Source organism: Salvelinus alpinus, chromosome 22, assembly GCF_045679555.1.
Source record: "Salvelinus alpinus chromosome 22, SLU_Salpinus.1, whole genome shotgun sequence".
NCBI lineage: Eukaryota > Metazoa > Chordata > Actinopteri > Salmoniformes > Salmonidae > Salvelinus > Salvelinus alpinus.
In genome coordinates, this window is record NC_092107.1 from 8,361,182 (window position 1) to 8,383,702 (window position 22,521).

Genomic DNA, 22,521 nt, shown 5'->3' on the forward strand with positions numbered 1-22,521 from the left:
CCGCGGTCATCGTAATAACCGTTCAAATGGCCCCAGAAAATGTGTCCGCACATTTTCTCCTCTACTCTGCTCTGTGTGCTGCCATATAAATATAATGAATATTCAATGATGTAGTCAATGATGTAGTCAATGATGTAGTCAATGATGGCATAATGGCTGAACTGGCGGCCATTGTGAGTGTAACCATAGGAGCAACGCAGGAAATAAATAAAATATGTGCTGTGATTTGTTGATTCAACTCTATTGACATTACAATTTTTTTTTTCAATTGTATGAGCCACATCAGATAGCATCATTTGAAGGAACATTCTACATTACCATGGAAAGTATTGCATCACAATAACAGGCAGCCATTGCGAGTGTACCCATGAGTTTACCAGTCAAGGTGAGAGGATCCAAGCCCGTTCTATTCATTCTATTTCTACGTGTGCTGCTGCTGCATTGTGGGGGGCGTTGCCTAGTCTACCGAAGACTAATTTACTTGTTTCAGCAAGAAACGTAACGTTGTTAAGAGTCCATGTTACGGCGGAAACGTACTCAACCGCACGAACGCCCGGCCGTCCCGTCTTCAGGCAGCTGTTAGTTTTTAAATGGATATAATGGTTATGTCATTTCATGACAGCCTTCATCATTAACTGTCGGTTACACGGTTATATGGTAAGTATGCCAGCACTGTGTGTCAAATCAAATCACATTTTATTGTTCACATACACATATTTAGCAGATGTTATTGCGGGTGTAGTGAAATGCTTGTGTTCCTAGCTCCAACAGTGCAGTAGTATCTAACAATTCACAACAATACACATCTAAATGTAAAATAATGGAATTAAGAAATATATAAATATTAGGACGAGCAATATCGGAGTGACATTGACTAAAATACAGTAGAATACAGTATATACTGTACATATGAAAATAGCAAAACTGTGTAAACATTAATAAAGTGACTAATGTTCCATTATTAAAGTGACCAGTGATTCCATGTCTATGTACATAGGGTAGTAGTGTGTGTGTGTGTGTGCTTCTGTGTTTGTGTACATGCTTGTGTCTGTGTGTATTGTTGACGTTGTGGGATTGACGTACAGCTTATGATAGAGGTCACATGATGTCTCTTACCTTGAGGACAGACTGGGCTTGCCACTCTTGCTGCAGCTGGTATAGATACCCGGCCCATCGTCAAAGAAACTACCCAGGGCCAGCTTCTGCCGGATGGACTCCCTCTCATTCTTTTGGGCCTGGAGGGGAGAGGAGAGGGTTAAGGAGGCTGATAATAGGACTGAAGACTTCCCCATGAGTTTAGCAGTAACCATGTTGTGAGGAGGGAAACTGACAGGCTGTAAAACATGTGGTCAGCTCTAGACACCAATATTGTTATAATATTCACCACTAGGTGGTGCAGATGTATGTGAGAAAGATAGTCCAACAGAATTTCACCAGTCACTCTCTCCACTCATGCAGTCAAACACACACCTCCCTAAACCACAGAGCATCCCTGTCTAATAGCACTATAAGCATGCCTGCCTTCTTGGCCTGTTTTCCAGTAGGAATTCCCACCTTTGACCCAGACAGCCTTGGCAGCACTTAACACACTCACACCCGGAGGAACACTCATATGTGCTAATGGGACCACAGGAGGCTGGTGAGGGGAGGACGGCTCATATGAAGTGAATAGATTGGTGTCAAACACATGGAAACCATGTGTTCAAATCAAATCAAATTGTATTAGTCACATGCGCCGAATACAACAGGACCTTACAGTGAAATGCTTACTTATGAGCCCCTAACCAACAGTGCAGTTTCAAAACATATGGATAAGAATAAGAGATAAAAGTAACAAGTAATTAAAGAGGAGCAATAAAAAATAACAACATATACAGGGGGGTGCCGGTACAGAGTAAATGCGCGGGGGCTCCGATTAGTTGAGGTAGTATGTACATGTAGGTAGAGTTAATTAAAGTGATTATGCATAGATGACAACAAATCAAATCAAAGGTTATTTGTCACGTGCTCCGAATACAACAGGTGTAGTAGACCTTACAGTGAAATGTTTACTCACAGGCTCTAACCAATAGTGCAATTTCTAAGTAAAAAAAAAAGGTATTAGGTGAACAATAGATAAGTAAAGAAATAAAAACAACATAAATAAAAACAACAGTAAAAAAGACAGTGAAAAATAACAGTAGCGAGGCTATATACAGTAGCGAGGCTATAGCAGTAGCGAGGCTACAGACAGGCACCGGTTAGTCTGGCTGATTCAGGTAGTATGTACATGTAGGTATGGTTAAAGTGACTATGCATATATGATAAACAGAGAGTAGCTGTTTCTGTAGTCATTTAGGCAGGTTGACTTAGTGTTCTTGGGCACAGGGACTATGGTGGTCTGCTTGAAACATGTTGGTATTACAGACTCAATCAGGGACATGTTGAAAATGTCAGTGAAGACACCTGCCAGTTGGTCAGCACATTCCCGGAGCACACGTCCTGGTAATCCGTCTGGCCCCGCGGCCTTGTGAATGTTGACCTGTTTAAAGGTCTTACTCACGTCGGCTACGGAGAGCGTGATCACACAGTCATCCGGAACAGCTGATGCTCTCATGCATGCCTCAGTGTTGCTTGCCTCGAAGCGAGCATAGAAGTGATTTATCTCGTCTGGTAGGCTCGTGTCACTGGGCAGCTCGCGGCTGTGCTACCCTTTGTAGTCTGTAATAGTTTGCAAGCCCTGCCACATAAGACGAGCGTCGGAGCCGGTGTAGGATGATTCAATCTTAGCCCTGTATTGACGCTTTGCCTGTTTGATGGTTCGTCGCAGGGCATAGCAGGATTTCTTATAAGCTTCCAGGTTAGAGTCCTGCACCTTGAAAGCGGCAGCTCTACCCTTCAGCTCAGTGCGAATGTTGCCTGTAATCCATGGCTTCTGGTTGGGATATGTACGTACAGTCACTGTGGGGACGACGTCCTCGATGCACTTATTGATAAAGCCAGTGACTGATGTGGTGTACTCCTCAATGCCATCGGAAGAATTAGGCAGAACTGATTTAAGTTTCCCTGCATTAAAGTCTCCGGCCACTAGGAGCACCTCCTCTGGGTGAGCGGTTTCCTGTTTGCTTATTTCCTTATACAGCTGACTGAGTGCGGTCTTAGTGCCAGCATCTGTCTGTGTTGGTAAAAAAACGGCCACGAAAAGTATAGCTGAAAACTCTCTTGGCAAATATTGTGGTCTGCAGTTTATCGTAAGATACTCTACTTCAGGCGAGAAATCTAGAAACTTCCTTAGATTTCGTGTACCAGCTGTACCCCCCCTCGTCTTACCGGAGTGTGCTGTTCTATCTAGCCGGTGCAGCGTGTATCCATGTCACCATTCAGCCACGATTCCGTGAAACATAAGATGTTACAGTTTCTGATGTCCCGTTGGTAGGATATTCGGGATCGTACCTCGTCTAATTTATTGACCAATGATTTCACGTTGGCAAGTAATATTGACGGTAAAGTTAGCTTTGCCACTCGCCGTCTGTGGATCCTTACGAGGCACACCGCTCTGTGCCCTCTGTACCTGCGTCTTTTCCTCTTGCCAATGACGGGGATGTCGGCCTTGTCGGGTGTTCGAAGTACATCCTGTGCTTCCTGCTTGTTGAAGAAAAAATATTTGTCTAATCCGAGGTGAGTGATCGCTGTCCTGATATCCTGAAGCTCTTTTTTGCCGTAAGATACGGTGGCAGAAACATTATGTACAAAATAAGTTACAAATGATGCGTAAAACCCCCACGTAATAGCACAATTGGTTAGGCGCCCGTAAAACTGATGCCATTTCTTCAGTCTGAGGAGTTGTAGTGGTGTGGAGAGGGAGGGGCGCAATGTAAATAGTCTGGGTAGCCATTTGACTAGAAGTTCAGGAGTCTTATGACTTGGGGGTAGAAACTGTTTAGAAGCCTCTTGGACCTAGACTTGGCGCTCCGGTACAGCTTGCCGTGTGGTAGCAGAGAGAACAGTCTATGACTAGGATGGCTGGAGTCTATGACAATTTTCAGGGCTGTCCTCTGACACCGCCTGGTATAGAGGTCCTGGATGGCAGGAAGCTTGGCCCCAGTGATGTACTGGGCCGTTCGCACTACCCTCTGATATATTCCATTGATTCCGTTCCAGCCATTACTATGACCCGTCCTCCCCAATTAAGGTGCCACCAGTCGCCTGCGAATGGCACCCTGCACCCCTCTGAGCACACGCCTGAGAAAAAGTGTGTAGAGAATTGTGTAGAGACAGGCCTTCTCTCACACTCCTTGGGCTGGGTTTTCAGCCACAATAACCAGGCCTATCAGCAGACAGACAACACAGTGGGAGTTTAGACTGTTCAAGGCCAAAGGTGTGTGTGTGTGTGTACAGGACTGTTGTTGTTACAGGTGGTGCTGGGAAGTCAAATGGGAACCAGAGTCAGATACAGTGCAGTGTGTATGTGTTGGTGCCGAGGGGCTGGGACTCCTCGAGGATGAGGAGTGTCTGGGGGGAAATATTCACCCTCTCTAAAGGCCCTGAGGGAGGAAGAAAAAACTCTTTCAGCGCTCACACACACACACACACACACACACACACACACACACACACACACACACACACACACACACACACACACACACACACACACACACACACACACACACACACACAAAGAGCAGGCCTTTCAGAAAACAGGAGAGAGGGGAGGGGAGAGGTTTAAAGAGGTGGAGAGGGGAGCTTTTAGAGAAGGCATTGGAGGAGAGAGGGAAGGAGGTGAGGGGAATGAGAGCAACGGCGAAGATGGTAGAAGCCTTGAGTGTTATCCCTCTCTTTAACTCTGTCCTCAACCTCTCTCCATTTCAATTCAATTCAATTCAAGGGGCTTTATTGGCATGGGAAACATATGTTAACACAGCCAAAGCAAGTGAAGTAGATAATATACAAAAGTGAAATAAAGAATAAAAATTAACAGTAAACATTACACTCACAGAAGTTCCAAAATAATAAATATCATATTACGTATATATACAGTGTTGTAACGATGTACAAATGGTTAAAGTACTAAAGGGAAAATAAATAAGCATAAATATGGGTTCTCTTTCTCCTTACCTCTATCTCTCTTCCATTTCTCACCCTTTCTCTTTCTTGATCTCACAGGCCTTCCCCCTCCCCCTCTCTCTCCCCCTCCCCTCTCTCTCCCTCTCTCTCTCTCCCCCCCTCTCTCTCTCTCTCCCTCTCTCTCTCTCTCTCTCTCTCTCTCTCTCTCTCTCTCTCTCTCTCTTTCTCTCTCTCTCTGTCTCTCTCTCCCTCCCTCCCTCCCTCTCTCTCTCTTTCTCTCTCTTTCTCTCTCTCTCTCTCAATTCAATTCAATTCAATTCAATTCAATTCAATTCAAGGGGCTTTATTGGCATGGGAAACATGTGTTAACATTGCCAAAGCAAGTGAGGTAGATAATATACAAAAGTGAAATAAACAATAAAAATTAACAGTAAACATTACACATACAGAAGTTTCAAAACAATAAAGACATTACAAATGTCATATTATATATATACAGTGTTGTAACAATGTACAAATGGTTAAAGCACACAAGTTAAAATAAATAAACATAGATATGGGTTGTATTTACAATGGTGTTTGTTCTTCACTGGTTGCCCTTTTCTTGTGGCAACAGGTCACAAATCTTGCTGCTGTGATGGCACACTGTGGAATTTCACCCAGTAGATATGGGAGTTTATCAAAATTGGATTTGTTTTCGAATTCTTTGTGGATCTGTGTAATCTGAGGGAAATATGTCTCTCTAATATGGTCATACATTGGGCAGGAGGTTAGGAAGTGCAGCTCAGTTTCCACCTCATTTTGTGGGCAGTGAGCACATAGCCTGTCTTCTCTTGAGAGCCATGTCTGCCTACGGCGGCCTTTTTCAATAGCAAGGCTATGCTCACTGAGTCTGTACATAGTCAAAGCTTTCCTTAAGTTTGGGTCAGTCACAGTGGTCAGGTATTCTGCCACTGTGTACTCTCTGTTTAGGGCCAAATAGCATTCTAGTTTGCTCTGTTTTTTTGTTAATTCTTTCCAATGTGTCAAGTAATTATCTTTTTGTTTTCTCATGATTTGGTTGGGTCTAATTGTGCTGTTGTCCTGGGGCTCTGTGGGGTGTGTTTGTGTTTGTGAACAGAGCCCTAGGACCAGCTTGCTTAGGGGACTCTTCTCCAGGTTCATCTCTCTGTAGGTGATGGCTTTGTTATGGAAGGTTTGGGAATCGCTTCCTTTTAGGTGGTTGTAGAATTTAACGGCTCTTTTCTGGATTTTGATAATTAGTGGGTATCGGCCTAATTCTGCTCTGCATGCATTATTTGGTGTTCTACGTTGTACACGGAGGATATTTTTGCAGAATTCTGCATGCAGAGTCTCAATTTGGTGTTTGTCCCATTTTGTGAAATCTTGGTTGGTGAGCGGACCCCAGACCTCACAACCATAAAGGGCAATGGGCTCTATGACTGATTCAAGTATTTTTAGCCAGATCCTAATTGGTATGTTGAAATTTATGTTCCTTTTGATGGCATAGAATGCCCTTCTTGCCTTGTCTCTCAGATCGTTCACAGCTCTGTGGAAGCTACCTGTGGTGCTGATGTTTAGGCCGAGGTATGTATAGTTTTTTGTGTGCTCTAGGGCAACGGTGTCTAGATGGAATTTGTGGTCCTGGCGACTGGACCTTTTTTGGAACACCATTATTTTGGTCTTACTGAGATTTACTGTCAGGGCCCAGGTCTGACAGAATCTGTGCAGAAGATCTAGGTGCTGCTGTAGGCCCTCCTTGGTTGGTGACAGAAGCACCAGATCATCAGCAAACAGTAGACATTTGACTTCGGATTCTAGTAGGGTGAGACCGGGTGCTGCAGACTGTTCTAGTGCCCGCGCCAATTCGTTGATATATATGTTGAAGAGGGTGGGGCTTAAGCTGCATCCCTGTCTCACCCCACGACCCTGTGTGAAGAAATGTGTGTGTTTTTTGCCAATTTTAACCGCACACTTGTTGTTTGTGTACATGGATTTTATGATGTCGTATGTTTTTCCCCCAACACCACTTTCCATCAATTTGTATAGCAGACCCTCATGCCAAATTGAGTCGAAGGCTTTTTTGAAATCAACAAAGCATGAGAAGACTTTGCCTTTGTTTTGGTTTGTTTGGTTGTCAATTAGGGTGTGTAGGGTGAATACATGGTCTGTTGTACGGTAATTTGGTAAAAAGCCAATTTGACATTTGCTCAGTACATTGTTTTCATTGAGGAAATGTACGAGTCTGCTGTTAATGATAATGCAGAGTATTTTCCCAAGGTTACTGTTGACGCATATTCCACGGTAGTTATTGGGGTCAAATTTGTCTCCACTTTTGTGGATTGGGGTGATCAGTCCTTGGTTCCAAATATTGGGGAAGATGCCAGAGCTAAGGACGATGTTAAAGAGTTTTAATATAGCCAATTGGAATTTGTTGTCTGTATATTTGATCATTTCATTAAGGATACCATCAACACCACAGGCCTTTTTGGGTTGGAGGGTTTTTATTTTGTCCTGTAACTCATTCAAGGTAATTGGAGAATCCAGTGGGTTCTGGTAGTCTTTAATAGTTGATTCTAGGATTTGTATTTGATCATGTATATGTTTTTGCTCTTTATTCTTTGTTATAGAGCCAAAAAGATTGGAGAAGTGGTTTACCCATACATCTCCATTTTGGATAGATAATTCTTCGTGTTGTTGTTTGTTTAGTGTTTTCCAATTTTCCCAGAATTGGTTAGAGTCTATGGATTCTTCAATTACATTGAGCTGATTTCTGACGTGCTGTTCCTTCTTTTTCCGTAGTGTATTTCTGTATTGTTTTAGTGATTCACCATAGTGAAGGCGTAGACTCAGGTTTTCCGGGTCTCTATGTTTTTGGTTGGACAGGTTTCTCAATTTATTTCTTAGATTTTTGCATTCTTTATCAAACCATTTGTCATTGTTGTTCATTTTCTTCGGTTTTCTATTTGAGATTTTTAGATTTGATAGGGAAGCTGAGAGGTCAAATATACTGTTAAGATTTTCTACTGCCAAGTTTACACCTTCACTATTGCAGTGGAACGTTTTACCCAGGAAGTTGTCTAAAAGGGATTGAATTTGCTGTTGCCTAATTGTTTTTTGGTAGGTTTCCAAACTGCATTCCTTCCATCTATAGCATTTCTTAATGTTACTCAGTTCCTTTGGCTTTGATGCCTCATGATTGAGTATTGCTCTGTTCAAGTAGACTGTGATTTTGCTGTGGTCTGATAGGGGTGTCAGTGGGCTGACTGTGAACGCTCTGAGAGACTCTGGGTTGAGGTCAGTGATAAAGTAGTCTACAGTGCTACTGCCAAGAGATGAGCTATAGGTGTACCTACCATAGGAGTCCCCTCGAAGCCTACCATTGACTATGTACATACCCAGCGTGCGACAGAGCTGCAGGAGTTGTGACCCGTTTTTGTTGGTTATGTTGTCATAGTTGTGCCTAGGTGGGCATATGGGGGAGGGAATGCTGTCACCTCCAGGTAGGTGTTTGTCCCCCTGTGTGCTGAGGGTGTCAGGTTCCTGTCCAGTTCTGGCATTTAGGTCGCCACAGACTAATACATGTCCCTGGGCCTGGAAATGATTGATTTCCCCCTCCAGGATGGAGAAGCTGTCTTCATTAAAGTATGGGGATTCTAGTGGGGGGATATAGGTAGCACACAGGAGGACATTTTTCTCTGTTAAGATAATTTCCTTTTGAATTTCTAGCCAAATGTAAAATGTTCCTGTTTTGATTAATTTAATGGAGTGAGTTAGGTCTGCTCTATACCAAATTAGCATTCCCCCTGAGTCCCTTCCCTGTTTCACACCTGGTAGTTTGGTGGATGGGACTACCAGCTCTCTGTAACCTAGAGGGCAACCAGTGGGTCCGTCTCCTCTATACCATGTTTCTTGCAGGATGACAATGTCTGCATTACCGATTTCTTTGGTGAAGTCCGGGTTCCTGCTCTTTAGGCCAAAGGCAGATGACCTCAGACCTTGGATATTCCAGGATGATATAGTGAAGGCTTTTTGTTCCATAAAGTGTCCAATGTTGTTGGTCGGGGTTTGGCCTCAGGCCAGTAAGTGTGAGCAGAGCCTGCTGAGCATCTGGTACATGCCGTTGGCTTGGGCGAGTGTAAGAGTGGGGGTTGGGCCAGTTTGCCCGCTCACTACCTGGGCGTATGTGTGACTTCCATGTTGATGCCCTCTTTGCGGGGGTGGGGTGCATGGGGTGGGCAGGAGTGGCATGGGTCTGATCTGAGGGGGCCTAAATTGGGTGTGGGCATGGTTGATGTGGGGGGGGTGTGTAGGTCTAGGGGGGGGTCCTGGAGGTCTTGGAGGGTGTCTCGCTGGTCTGGGTGGGGTGTCTATTGATCTGTTGCTCCTGTGTGAAGTGTTGGGGCTTCGTTTGAGAGCGATGTCCTTTAGAGTCCGGGCAAAGGTGGGCACTGCTGCCTTGTAGAGGTGGACCTGGTCATAGAGGCTGTTCAAGTCCAGGGTGGAGTGGTGGGCCAGAAAAACATTTGGTTTTGAGGCACAGTCACGGGAAATGCTTGCGTTTACCCGCTGTATTGTATCAGGGTGGAAGTCTTTTCGTGGTAGCAGGGTGGAGATAACCACTTGTGCGTTGGGGAAAGTAGAAGAAGCTTTTTCAATCACTCCCTTCAGTGCTGTGGCCACCCTTTCCTGCTGTGCTCTCAGGTCGTTTGTGCCTGTGTGTATTATTATGTGGCTAGGTGAGCCTAGTTTGTCCTCAGACAGAAGTTCTAGGGCGCGCTGGGTGTTAGGACACCAGAGTTTAGACACACTGTGTTTGGGATTTTTTTTTCTTCTATATATTTCCCATTTGAGTCCATAAGGAGAAAAATCTGTGTCTTGTGTTTGTCCTCAGTGGGTGTGGGGGGGTTGTCAGGAGGGCTATCAGGGTGGCTGACAGGGGGGTGCTCAGAGGGAGTGAGAGCTGCTGGGCTTGGGGTTTTTCTTTTGTCTGTTCTGCTGTGATGTCGACTCTATGGTCAGGGTCTGGTGTGGACTGTTCTGCTGTGGTGTCGAGACTTTTGTCGGGTGCTGAGGTGGGCTGTTCTGCTGGCGTCTCTGTGGGGATGGCCACCTCCCTAGTGGGTTGTTCTCTGTCACATGCCATCCCCCTCAACCTCTCCTCCAGCAGTCTGAACCTCTCCTCCATCCCCATCTCGCTCTCCTCCAGCAGTCTGATCCTCTCCTCTAGTGCTTTGTTCTGCTCCTGCTTCTGCTCTTTCTCCTGTTGAAGTTGTCTCACCACTGTACAGAGTGCAGATATGTCTCTCTCCACCTCCAGCTCTCCTGGTCTGGTTAAGGGGTTGTTGTGCTGGACTGTTGTCTGGGTCTGTGCTGACTGGAGTGTAATCACCTGCTGTTCTAGCTCAACCTGCCTTACCTCCAGCTGGGTGAATTTATCCTTCATTTCAATGAGGGAGAAGTACTCTGTACTGGGAGGTTGACTGTCTGCTGAGGGTTGCTCGTCTGTGGGGTTATATGATGAAGAGGTTTGGTCTGACCCACTTGGGGTGGGGGTATCTTTATCAAGGGAGAGCTTCTCCTGCTGGGCTAATTCTTTGATTAGGTGAAAGTCCAGCTGAAACTGTTTGTGGTTGCCCTGTACCAATACTGTTCCAGACTTATATAGATTTATATTAGCTGACTCCTCGTCTTCGTTGTCAAGAATCCTGAGTTTCCACCCCTCGTTAACCCCCCCTCTCTTAACAGAGGGGTAGTGTGCTAATATAGCACTGTGCCATGCCTGGGGATGGTTTGTGTGGAAGATAAGGTTGCTGATGTTCCCATTTTTGTAATAGTCAGCAAAAAGTGTCTCTTGATTTTCCATAAGGAGCTTCATTTTGTGATCTTTTCTTGTCTTATCATTCTTTACATGCACAGGGTACTGTATTTTAATTACCTCTGAACAGCGGGAGGCAGCTTCTAAGGCCTCTCCATTTGGTTGGGGTAGACTATTCGACTCTCCTGCCATTGTTGGGCTAATGGGCTTTGACACCTCTCACTTGACACTTAAGTGCTAGTTGAAGCTGTATCAAGCTTGGCAGAATTATGTTACTATTCAGTCCTTATAAAGTAGTGTCATGTATTTTTCTTCTTGGCTTTTGGAAATCAAATATAGTTTCAGACTAAACATTACTCACTCAGTTCCAGGTTGGGTGGTGTTCTCAGGTTTCTGTTGTTTTCCAGAGAATTTGCTGTATAGAATAATTAATCCTTGGTAGATGTGAACCATTCAGGTGATTCCGTAAATCCGTCCAAAATCAGGTTGTAGGTTTTGAGTTTTGATTTGAAGTGAGGGTTATGTTGTAGAGGGTAGCATCCTGTATGTGTTCTTGACAAAAAATCCAAGTTTATCTAACTCTAAATGTATCTTTTTTAAAGAAAATGCAGAAAAATGCAGGAGCTCATCTGACCACGACCTCTCTCTCTCTCTCTCTCTCTCTCTCTCTCTCTCTCTCTCTGTCTCTCTCTCTCTCTCTCTCTCTCTCTCTCTCTCTCTCTCTCTCTCTCTCTCTCTCTCTCTCTCTCTCTCTCTCTCTCTCTCCCTCCCTCTCTCTTTCTCTCTCCCTCTCCCTCTCTCTTTCTTTCTCTCCCTCCCTCTCTCTCTCTCTCTCTCTCTCTCTCTCTCTCTCTCTCTCCTCCCTCCCTCCCTCCCTCCCTCCCTACCATTGCTACATTACCATAATCCTTCTCCACACCAGACAGCCGTGGAAATAAAGCTTCTGTTGGCACCCACAAGAGGGGGCTTGGCACAGCATGGCATTTGTATGCTTGTGTGTGTGTGTGACTGAGTGAGAGAAAGAGAGTGTGACGAGGGGTACTGGGGGAGGCAAGATGAGGACACTTAACAGCATCACTTTACCACTCCTCAGACACTAACAATCACAGTCTGTTTGACAGCAAATAAACACACATGCACACACAAACCCCTTCTAACTCCCTGGACAGGACAGTGTCATGTTATAACACTGAGTGGCTGCTGTTCCCTGTCTGACCAGCAGGTGTCATTGCTGAGTGGAGGCGCTCCTGAGTTGCTGTAATTGCCATAATAACAGACAATGGCTCTTGTGTTACAACAGAGAGGTGTTAGTGACAGTAGCCATTGTAGTGTTAGCCTCATGGGTGGTGGGGATACTTATGTTAGGTGGTAGGTGGTATTTGTATTGGAATGTCAGGTTGTAATGTGGGGGTTTGGTGTGAGTGTGTGTGTTTGTATGTGTTGTGTTCGCATAGGGAAAGCCTACATTCCTACAATCATAATTTAAAAAAAATTAAATCATGAAAATGAGTCATCTATCGTTGAATGACAACAAACACTTAGTTGAAGAATCCCTACTGTTGACCAATCACCGACGAAGGGGCGTAGAACTTCAGATTGCCTCCGGGAAAAATGTTGTGTGCACAAACAGCCTCAAAAAAACCTTGCCGAAGACCAAAACGTTGCAAAAAAACGTTATCAAAATGTTGTCATAATATATTCACGAACTGTTCTGAACTGTTTGAGATGGGAAGCAAGCAGACCCCTTTTGGCAGAACAACACAAGCACGATCCTCTCCCTAACACATCTACCACAGTAGAACCCCTCTACACGTCACACCTGCCTTCCAACAGGACCACCTTCCTTCACGTTAAGCCCCCTAACTAACCAGCTAACTACGTCATCGCTGATGGACGGAGGCGTGAGAGAGAACGGGTTCAGAAATCATCATGGGCAGCATCATAAACCCCTCAAAGAGGTGGCGAGTACGCCACAGATGTCTGTGACCGTGGGGGTAGCAAATGGACACATCTCTCTCACTTTAACCTCTCTCCTTTCCTCTCAGTCATTTAAGGTTTGCCACAGAGCTTTCCACTCCTTCTCCGTCAAACAAACATTCCCTGCAATGGTCTGTGTTGTTACCAAAATGACTTGTGTGCAAAGCCTCCCCTCCGAAGTGTTTGACATTGTGTGTGTGTGTATGTGTGTGTGTACGTGTGTGTATCTATCAGAGAGTCGTACGCGCCCCCAGTCCCCAAAGTTCTGTTAAATGACTTCATTTCCTGGTCCTTTGAAATGTGCTGCAGCTCCTAAATTAGATGTTGAGGAACGCCACTGTGCTAAATTGTGTTTTTCCTTAAATTTGAGAAGCAATTTTCTCTTGAGAAAACCCTCATTGATAGACATGTTCTTCTCCTCCCCTGCTCTCCCCTTCGTCTCTACCATCCTCCCCTGCTCTCCCCTCCGTCTCTACCATCCTCTCCTTCTCCTCCCCTGCTCTCCCCTCCGTCTCTACCATCCTCTCCTTCTCCTCCCCTGCTCTCCCCTCCGTCTCTACCATCCTCTCCTTCTCCTCCCCTGCTCTCCCCTCCGTCTCTACCATCCTCTCCTTCTCCTCCCCTTCTCTCCCCTCCGTCTCTACCATCCTCTCCTTCTCCTCCCCTGCTCTCCCCTCCGTCTCTACCATCCTCTCCTTCTCCTCCCCTCCTCTCCCCTCCGTCTCTACCATCCTCTCCTTCTCCTCCCCTACTCTCCCCTCCGTCTCTACCATCCTCTCCTTCTCCTCCCCTGCTCTCCCCTCCGTCTCTACCATCCTCTTCTTCTCCTCCCCTGCTCTCCCCTCCGTCTCTACCATCCTCTCCTTCTCCTCCCCTCCTCTCCCCTCCGTCTCTACCATCCTCTCCTTCTCCTCCCCTCCTCTCCCCTCCGTCTCTACCATGCTCTCCTTTCCGTCTTTCCTGCTTTCCTTCATTCTTCCGCCACAGCGCTCCCTCACTCTGGACAATGGAGGCCTTTCATTGGAGAAGAGGAGGGCTTACCATTGGCCTCGCACCCCAGTCTGAGACAGGCACCGCCTGTTCACCCGCTCACGCCAGGTCCCGTGAGCACGAGGGTGTGAGGGAGCGTGTGTGTGTGTGTGTGTGTGAGTGTTGGACAGAACAGAAACAAATGCTGCAAAAGTACAGTTGCTGGTGTGACTGAGTGAAAGAGTCTGCCAGTTTGTGTAATGCAGGTTCAGTCAGCGTGGCAGGGTTGTTGGCTCAGAGTCAGCACAGAGGATTCACTATGAGGAGTTTCCCAGGCGTGAGCGCTGACCTCACACATAAACACACAAATCAGGTCAGTATGTCCACTGAGAATGTGTGTGAGTGTGTTCTTAAACCTTATGGTCCTTAGTTACTTCAAAACACTCTTTTGCAGTGCACAGTCCTTAGGGAAACCCTTGTTTTTAATCAAACCTTCATTCACGTTTTTGTCCGGTGGACTTACAAGAGACCTTGCGTATCTACAGTTGACCCAATAATAACCCTCCAGATATCTTGGGTCACAATGGTGTGTGTGTGTGTGTATGTGCATGTCTGTGTGTGTCCCTGTAACCTCTCCGTGTCTGCTATCTGAGATGTGAGACCTGTTGGTTTATGCATTCCTCTCCTGATAGGGGACTTGGCCTCTGAACCCTGGTACAGTTCAAACACAGGTCACGCCAAAGCTGGCCCTGTCAGTCGGAACAGAACGCAGCAGGAGAGAGGGAGGAGGGAGAGGAAGGAGGGGGGAGAGAGGGAGGAGGAGGGAGCGTATCAGGGGAATGGAGAGAGAGATGAGAGGGGAGGGGTATTGAAGGGGGTGTTTGGTGGAGTGGATTTGGCCAGGACAATAACCCTGAGAGTCACGTGTGTGTGTTTGACCTGCGAGTACAATGAGAGCACGCCTCAACACGAAGCTACAGGAATCTGAGAGCCAAGACTTAAAAGGGCAAAACTGCCTCTTCAGAGAGACTGGCAGCATTACCAGGAATGAACCCATAGTGTGTTAGAGAGTTCTGCTGTATAAGAACCAATACCACTATCACAGCATTACATCACATACTAAGACCACATTACACCCCACATAACCTACGCATTACAGTGTCTCCACTACGTCCACATTATGTCATCCACAATCCTCACATTACATCACACACCAACACCATACCAGTGTCCCAGCACACTGATGCCTTGACTGTAGAGTGTGTGTGTGGAGGGGTCAAACTCACAAACTCAGGAAGGAAACTAAGAGCATTTTTTCAGTCAGCAAGAGACCCTTCTGTTCACTTCACACACACTGTTTATACGAGTGCCGTTACACAGGTAAAACATGCAGTACTACAATACCAGAAAGATCGATAACCACAGACAACATTACTTCCACGTACTTTACCTCTTTGAGTTTGTAGTCATCAGTGAGGTAAAGGGCAAGAGGCTGGACAGATGACGTCATCCATTCAAGCACAGTCTGTGTTCTCCAGTGCTTCCCTCATCTTTCCCTCCCTCCCTCCCTCCCTCCCTCCCTCCCTCCCTCCCTCCCTCCCTCCCTCCCTCCCTCCCTCCCTCCCTCCCTCCCTCGCTCCCTCGCTCCCTCGATCCCTCGATCCCTCCCTCCCTCCCTCCCTCCCTCACTCCCTCACTCCCTCTCTCTCTCTCCCCCTCTACCACACACCTAGCTAGTGGGTCAGTATACGCTGGTTCACGTGTAACCTAGCCTCCCTCAGAACCGAAGCTAACCCTGCCACACAGAGCTTTCCAGAGTACAATGGACGGTGGACCCTCCCTTCAATCCTCTGGGCAGGGCGGTCAGAGAGAGAGAGACAGATAGACAGAGAGAGAGACAGAGAGAGAAGGAGAGAGAGAGAGAGAGAGAGAGAGGGAGACAGAGAGAGCGAGAGAGAGACAGAGAGAGGGAGAGAGAGACAGAGAGAGGGAGAGAGAGACAGAGAGAGGGAGAGAGACAGACACAGAGAGAGAGCGAGACAGACAGAGAGACAGAGAGAGAGCGAGAGTGAGAGACAGAGAGAGAGAGAGGGCACACACTGGTGTTTTTTCTGCTCTCACACTCTAATGTGAGGACAGCTGCTGCTCCTGGGACAGTTTGGAAAGCAACACCTCAGTGTTGGTGTGAGTGAGTGAGTGAGTGAGTGAGTGAGTGAGTGAGTGAGTGAGTGAGTGTGTGAGTGTTTGTGAGTGAGTGAGTGAGTGAGTGAGTGAGTGAGTGTGAGTGAGTGTGTGTGTGTGTGTGTGTGAGTGAGTGACTGTGTCCAGTGTTTGTTACTTCACACAGTCCTTGACTTTGCCCTCTTAAAAAGCTGAATAAGCTACCAAACTCTATTGCTCCATTCATATAAACCTAGCATGTGTGTATGAGAGAGCAGGCCTACAGTACAGTACGTGGGTGAAATTGAATGCATACAGTATCAGGACCACATATTTGAATTGACATGTCAGTGTATGTTTTTGTGTCTGTGCGTATGACTGACAAGGAGACTGAGGACAGAGGAAGTTCTGTTCCCTCACAGTCAAGGTAAAACTGGAGAATTGACCCTGATCCAAAACCACTGTCTGTCCAACCCACTGAAATAAAGTCAGCAGAAGGAATACAATTACACATAAACACAAGACAACACACACAATCCAGAGGTGTACAGCATCTGTACAAGCTCAATAGAGTGTGTGTGTGTGTGTGTGTGTGTGTGTGTGTGTGTGTGTGTGTGTGTGTGTGTGTGTGTGTGTGTGTGTGTGTGTGTGTGTGTCTCTCAGAGTTGGGGTCAATTCAGGAAGTGCACAGAACTTCCAATTCCAATATTCTTCAATGCTTTTTAATGAGGAAAATATGGAATTGGAATGTGGTTAACTTTCTGAATAGACTGGAATTGAACCTCACGCACAAAGGAGAGCTTCCCCGAACTTTTTCCTTTGGCTTGGGAAAGATGAAGAAAAATATTCCCCTCTCAAACACTGACCAATCTCTCTCTCCCAGGTGCTGACCGACCCCCTTTAACCACTAAGTCACGGTGAAGGTAGGAATGTAGGGAGGGATAACAGTTCAATAAAAAGGAAAGGAATGTAGTGTTCCGGACCATGGAGATATTTGTCAGGTAAAAAACATAAACACTAGCTGAATTTCATTCTTCAATTTGTTACATTTTCAGTCTCATCTCTCCACAGCACAGGAGGTTGGTGGCACCTTAATTGGGGAGGACAGGCACGTGGTGATGGATGCAGTGGAAAGGTATCAACAACATCAAACACATGGTTTCCATGTGGTTGATGCCAATCCATTCGTGCCGCTCCAGCCATTATTATAAGCCATCCTCCCCTCACCAGCCTCCACTGCTCCACAGCGTGTAATGATCTCGTCTGACTGAGACGCTATGGACCTGCGATTCACAGCTCTGTCATAGCAGCCTAGACTGCCTTTTAGCCACTCAGAGTATCAGCACAGAGAGCAGGATGTCTAGTAAAACATGATGTAGTGTCATAGTTTGACGGTGGAGAAAAAGCAGAAGCTCTGAAACACCAATAGGTGAAGTTAAACCAAAAACGGTCCTTCTGGGTAAATACAAACATACTGTACACACAGACTTCCACATGGAGGGGACGTACAAACAGTCATACATACTCACTCACACACGCGCGCAGTAGAGAGATTGCTCATCTGATAAGGAAATGAAAGGAGAGGCACAAAGGACAGAGAAGGAGGAAAAGAGAGATGAGAAGAGAAAGGGAGTGGGGGAGGTTGAATATAAAGTGATATTGACACACACGCGCACACACGCGCACACACAGGAAAGGAAGAGTGACAATAAGGGATTCTAAATCGCAACATGAAACAGTATGAATTCCCTTTGAAGAACTGTATAATGTACGCCAGTGGAATAACGTATCAGCATGATAGCATGCATTATAACACACACACGCACACACGCAGACACACATACACACTCAAACACACACTTAAACAACAATCAAAAATACACACGGAATGCACAAGTAATTTTGTGCATACAAGAACACAGATACGTTCACACACATACACGTGAACAGAAACCCACAGGAACACAAGGCTGGATGATAGGATATGGAGTGGGTCTGACTCAGAGTTGATCCCAGGGGATTATGGGAAAAGCAGAATGACTTATCTGGCCATCTCCTATATCCGCCTACACTGGATACACGCACACACACACTCTCAAACGCACAGTCACATGCACACAAACCCACTCCCAGTAGTGCTGAGGGCTGTATGTTGGTAAACACTGAACCCTTCAGAACCCTCCACATCATGAACTGAGGACGCCCAGGCTCTGTGATCCATTAGTGAAGCTGACCTCATCGCTGACTCAGAGGGGGAGGGAGGAACAGGGGGAGGGAGGTAAAGGGGGAGGGAGGGACTGGAAGGTAGAGGGACAGGGAGGTAGAGGGGGAGGGAGGGACAGGGAGGTAGAGGGGGAAGGAGGGACAGGGAGGTAGAGGGTGAGGGAGGGAGGGACAGGGAAGTAAAGGGGGAGGGAGGGACAGGGAGGTAGAAGGGGAGGGAGGTAGAGGGGGAGGAAGGGACAGGGAGGTAGGGGGGAGGGTGGTATAGGGGGAGGGAGGGACAGGGAGGTAGAGGGGGAGGGTGGGACAGGGAGGTAGAGGGGAGGGAGGGAGAGAGGAAGGTTAAGGGGGGGACAGGGAGGTAGAGGGGGTAGAGGGGGAGGGAGGGACAGGGAGGTTGAGGGGGAGGGAGGGACAGGGGGAGAGAGGGGGGTAGAGGGGGAGGGGGGGACAGGGAGGTTGAGGGGGAGGGAGGGACAGGGAGGTAGAGGGGGAAGGAGGGACAGGGGGAGCGAGGTAGAGGGTGAGGAAGATGAGGGTAACATGGGGACGATCGTGACTAGAAATGATAAACACCCAGATTAACCCTCATTACGTCAGTCTCAGCTCAAGGTCACAGCATTGTCTCTCTCTCCTCCTGAACAGCATAGACAGAGCAGCACAATGAGTAGAAGAAGACATCAAAGAACATAGACACATCTAGTGAATGGCTGACAACCCACAGAGAGACACAAGGCCAGGTCATCCTCTAAAAGTGACTAATTCTGCAGTTGACAATGACTCAATTGTGAGGTCAGCTGAGCTAGAGAGGAAGAGAGAGAAAGAGAGAGAGAAGTTCATTGTTCCAGTAGAATAGAGGGGACTGTGGGAGAGAAGACTCCTGGCACCTCCAGTAGGCCTGGGATCCAAGTTCACAGCCATAGAGGAGACGGGCAAAGTGTGTGTGTATGAGACTTTATTGCCCCACATTAGAATTCACATTTCTAAGAGAATTTAAAGTTTGACCACAACAAGAAAGACTTATTTTGGGAAGAGGGAGAAAAGAACGCTGCTGTCATAGCAACCCAGTGCATTTCTCCATGGCAATGGCCCTTGTTCCAAACAAATTGGGGTGGAACAAGGAGCAGGGGCCCAGTGGGAAGTCTGTTAACAAACATCCCCACACACACGGGGGGTGTGTGTCTCTTGTGTATGAGTGTGTGAGACAGAGTAACTGCAGCACTCCCTTTCTAGTCTGAGACACAGGTATCTTCCCCATCGTAGACTATCTGCTATCTGTCAGTATAGTGAGATGCAGTAGTGTTATCTCATCATCATTACTAATTCATCAGCCGTCAGCCCACACAGTGGAACACACAGATAACGTTTCATATGAGCAACTGCTCTACAGTATAGTACACACACACACACCAAGCACGCACACACCCTGCAGTCAGGACTGAGATGATCTGAATCGATCAAAGAGCTCTCTGATCACACACATACACACACACACAAACAGCTGCTACCCAGGGAGCTGGCCCGGTAGATTGGGTAACTGGAGCTCCAGGGCCCTTGGCTCAGGTCGTGAGGCCCAGGACGGCACACTGACGCTGGGGTGATACATCTCCCCATCACCCCTGCCCTGGAGCTACCACTGGGAGAAATATGGTCTCACAGCTAGCCTAATCCACCCAGCTCACTGGGGCGTTTCACACACACACACACACACACACACACACACACACACACACACACACACACACACACACACACACACACACACACACACACACACACACACACACACACACACACACACACACACACACACACACACACACACACACACACACACACACACACACACACACACACACACACACACACACACACACACACACACACACACACACACACACACACACACACACACACACACACACACACACAGAGATCCAGAGATTAGCGCTAGCTGCTTCTGTTAGATAATTAAGGCTAAGGGAGTTATACATATTATTGAGTATCCGTGTATGTGTGTTTATGTGTGTGAATGGGGTATGGTGATGCGGTATCTCCATTCCCCTATTACTGCCTTGACTTGACAGATATGTAATCGATGACACTTATTAGCTAACCGTGGGTCAAACAGTAACATCATTGGTTATCTGCAGGTTAGCCTGTGACCCTATTGGCTAATGGTCCCCGACATTGTAAAGGAACTTCCTCCTTCTCAGTGAGATAAATGCAGTAGAAAACCAGACATCAAAACACAGCAGGGGAGCACAACAATCTCCCCAGACAAAACACCACTGGACACATTCTGCTATGGCCCTCCTCCCCCTCTCCAAAACACAACACAACAGCAGTCAAAACAGAAGGAGATGAAAGAAAGTGAAGAAGAAAGGCTGACCCCTCCTGACCCCTGAGAACCACAGCTTAGTCACCACCACCAACCAATCAGAGACGGACACAAGAGAAGAGACAACCAGTCCCTGTCCCCTCTATCTCTAACCCGTCCCCTCTCCTCTTCCTTCCTCTCCTCTGTACTCTTCCCACTTTCTCTCATCTACCCTCTCACGCCATCTCTCCTTTCCCCTCTCTCTACCCTCGCCCCCTCTCTGTCTCTGTCTCTCTCACCAGTGTGTGTGTGATGGGGCTAGTGAGAGGGGCGCTGGCGGTTGCCTGGTAACCAGTCTAATTGAGGGGTCTCTAGAGAGTTAGTGTTATCAGAGCTGGAGTCCCCTGTTCTGTTCCAGACTGCCTTCTCTTTCTATTCTATCTTTCTATTCTTTATTGTGTGTTATCCTCCATGATTCTAGTCATGTGCATGTATGGCTTTTTCAAGTTTTATGTGTGTTTTTTTTTTTAAATGTTCGAATTAATAAACTAAACTATCACATCTCTTTGTCTCTAACAGTTCCTCTATCCCTCTCTTCCTCTGTCCATATATTTATTTATTTTATTTAACTTTATTTAATCAGGGGAGCCCAATTGAGACCAGGGCTTCATTCCAAACGGTGCCCTGAGAACAACAAATTCCCAAATCAACATGATAATTCAATAAAACCGCAAAAAAAGAAACTGCAAGATGCAGCAGTTAGAGATTTCTACATTTCAACCACACACATACATGATTACTATCCACCAGAACACTTGTAAACCTCTGTGAACTCCTCCCTCATCAGCGTTCTAAACGGCCCTGTTGGATTCAAGATGTAATGAGGTTTGTAGATTATTCCAAACATGGTGAGCGTTAAAACTAAAGGCTGATTTTCCTCGGTTTGTAGAGAGGGAACTCAAGAGCTAACCAACCCTGTGAGCCTGCTTGGTACGTCGTATTTTTATACTTTAGTGGAAAAGTGAGATATGTTGGGATATGAAGCTTGTGCAGCAGAGTTTGGTAATCAAAAAGGGAGAAATCTACAGGAATTTATAGAGGTCCAGCCAACCTGCTGATAAAGGATACAGTGATGAGTATTAAACCTGTCTCCTGGGCGAAGTGCGATACGGTACACTGCATCTAAGGGTTTTAGAGTAGTGGCTGCTGCATTCTGATAAATGGTGTCACTTGTACAACCTGCTTCCCGTTGTTGGATAGACAGTATCTCTCCTTTCCATCCCTCCTTCTTTCTGTCTCACCATTAGTCCTATTGATATATAGTACCTCTCTTTCTTTCTCTCTCGATCAGTCTCTCTCTCTCTATGTCTGCTCTGTATCTCTGGTTATTTCTGTTTTTATCGTTTTTTAATCGTGTGCCACTCTCATCTCTCTCTTTAATCTCTGTCTCTCTCTCTTTAATCTCTCTCTCTCTCTCTCTCTCTCTGTCTATCTCTCCATCTCTCTCTCTCTCTTTAATCTTTCTCTCTCTGTCTCTCTCTCTTTAATCTTTCTCTCTCTCTGTCTGTCTCTGTCTCTCTGTCTGTCTGTCTCTGTCTCTCTCTCTCTGTCTGTCTCTGTCTCTGTCTCTGTCTCTCTCTCTGTCTCTGTATCTCTGTCTGTCTGTCTCTCTGTCTGTCTGTCAATTCAATTTCAATTCAATTCAAGGGGCTTTATTGGCATGGGAAACATGTGTTAACATTGCCAAAGCAAGTGAGGTAGATAATATACAAAAGTTAAATGAACAATAAAAATTAACAGTAAACATTACACATACAGAAGTTTCAAAACAATAAAGACATCACAAATGTCATATTGTATATATACAGTGTTGTAACAATGTACAAATGGTTAAAGTACACAAGGGAAAATGAATAAGCATAAATATGGGTTGTATTTACAATGGTGTTTGTTCTTCACTGGTTGCCCTTTTCTTGTGGCAACAGGTCACAAATCTTGCTGCTGTGAT

The 22,521-nt window shown here is 46.3% G+C and overlaps 1 protein-coding gene across 8 annotated transcripts in view; it reads right to left on the reverse strand.

The window, feature by feature from the left end:
• LOC139548921 (schwannomin-interacting protein 1-like) overlaps positions 1-22,521 on the reverse strand; it is a 324,597-nt gene that overhangs the window by 13,074 nt on the left and 289,002 nt on the right. For 7 of the 8 annotated variants that reach the window (XM_071358879.1, XM_071358880.1, XM_071358881.1 and 4 more), the window contains one exon: positions 1,117-1,235. In XM_071358879.1, coding sequence (XP_071214980.1) covers positions 1,117-1,235 — 119 coding nt within the window. Of the gene's footprint in view, positions 1-1,116; positions 1,236-15,260; positions 15,352-22,521 lie in introns of those variants that run through there. The other variant, XM_071358885.1, reaches the window with a different exon arrangement.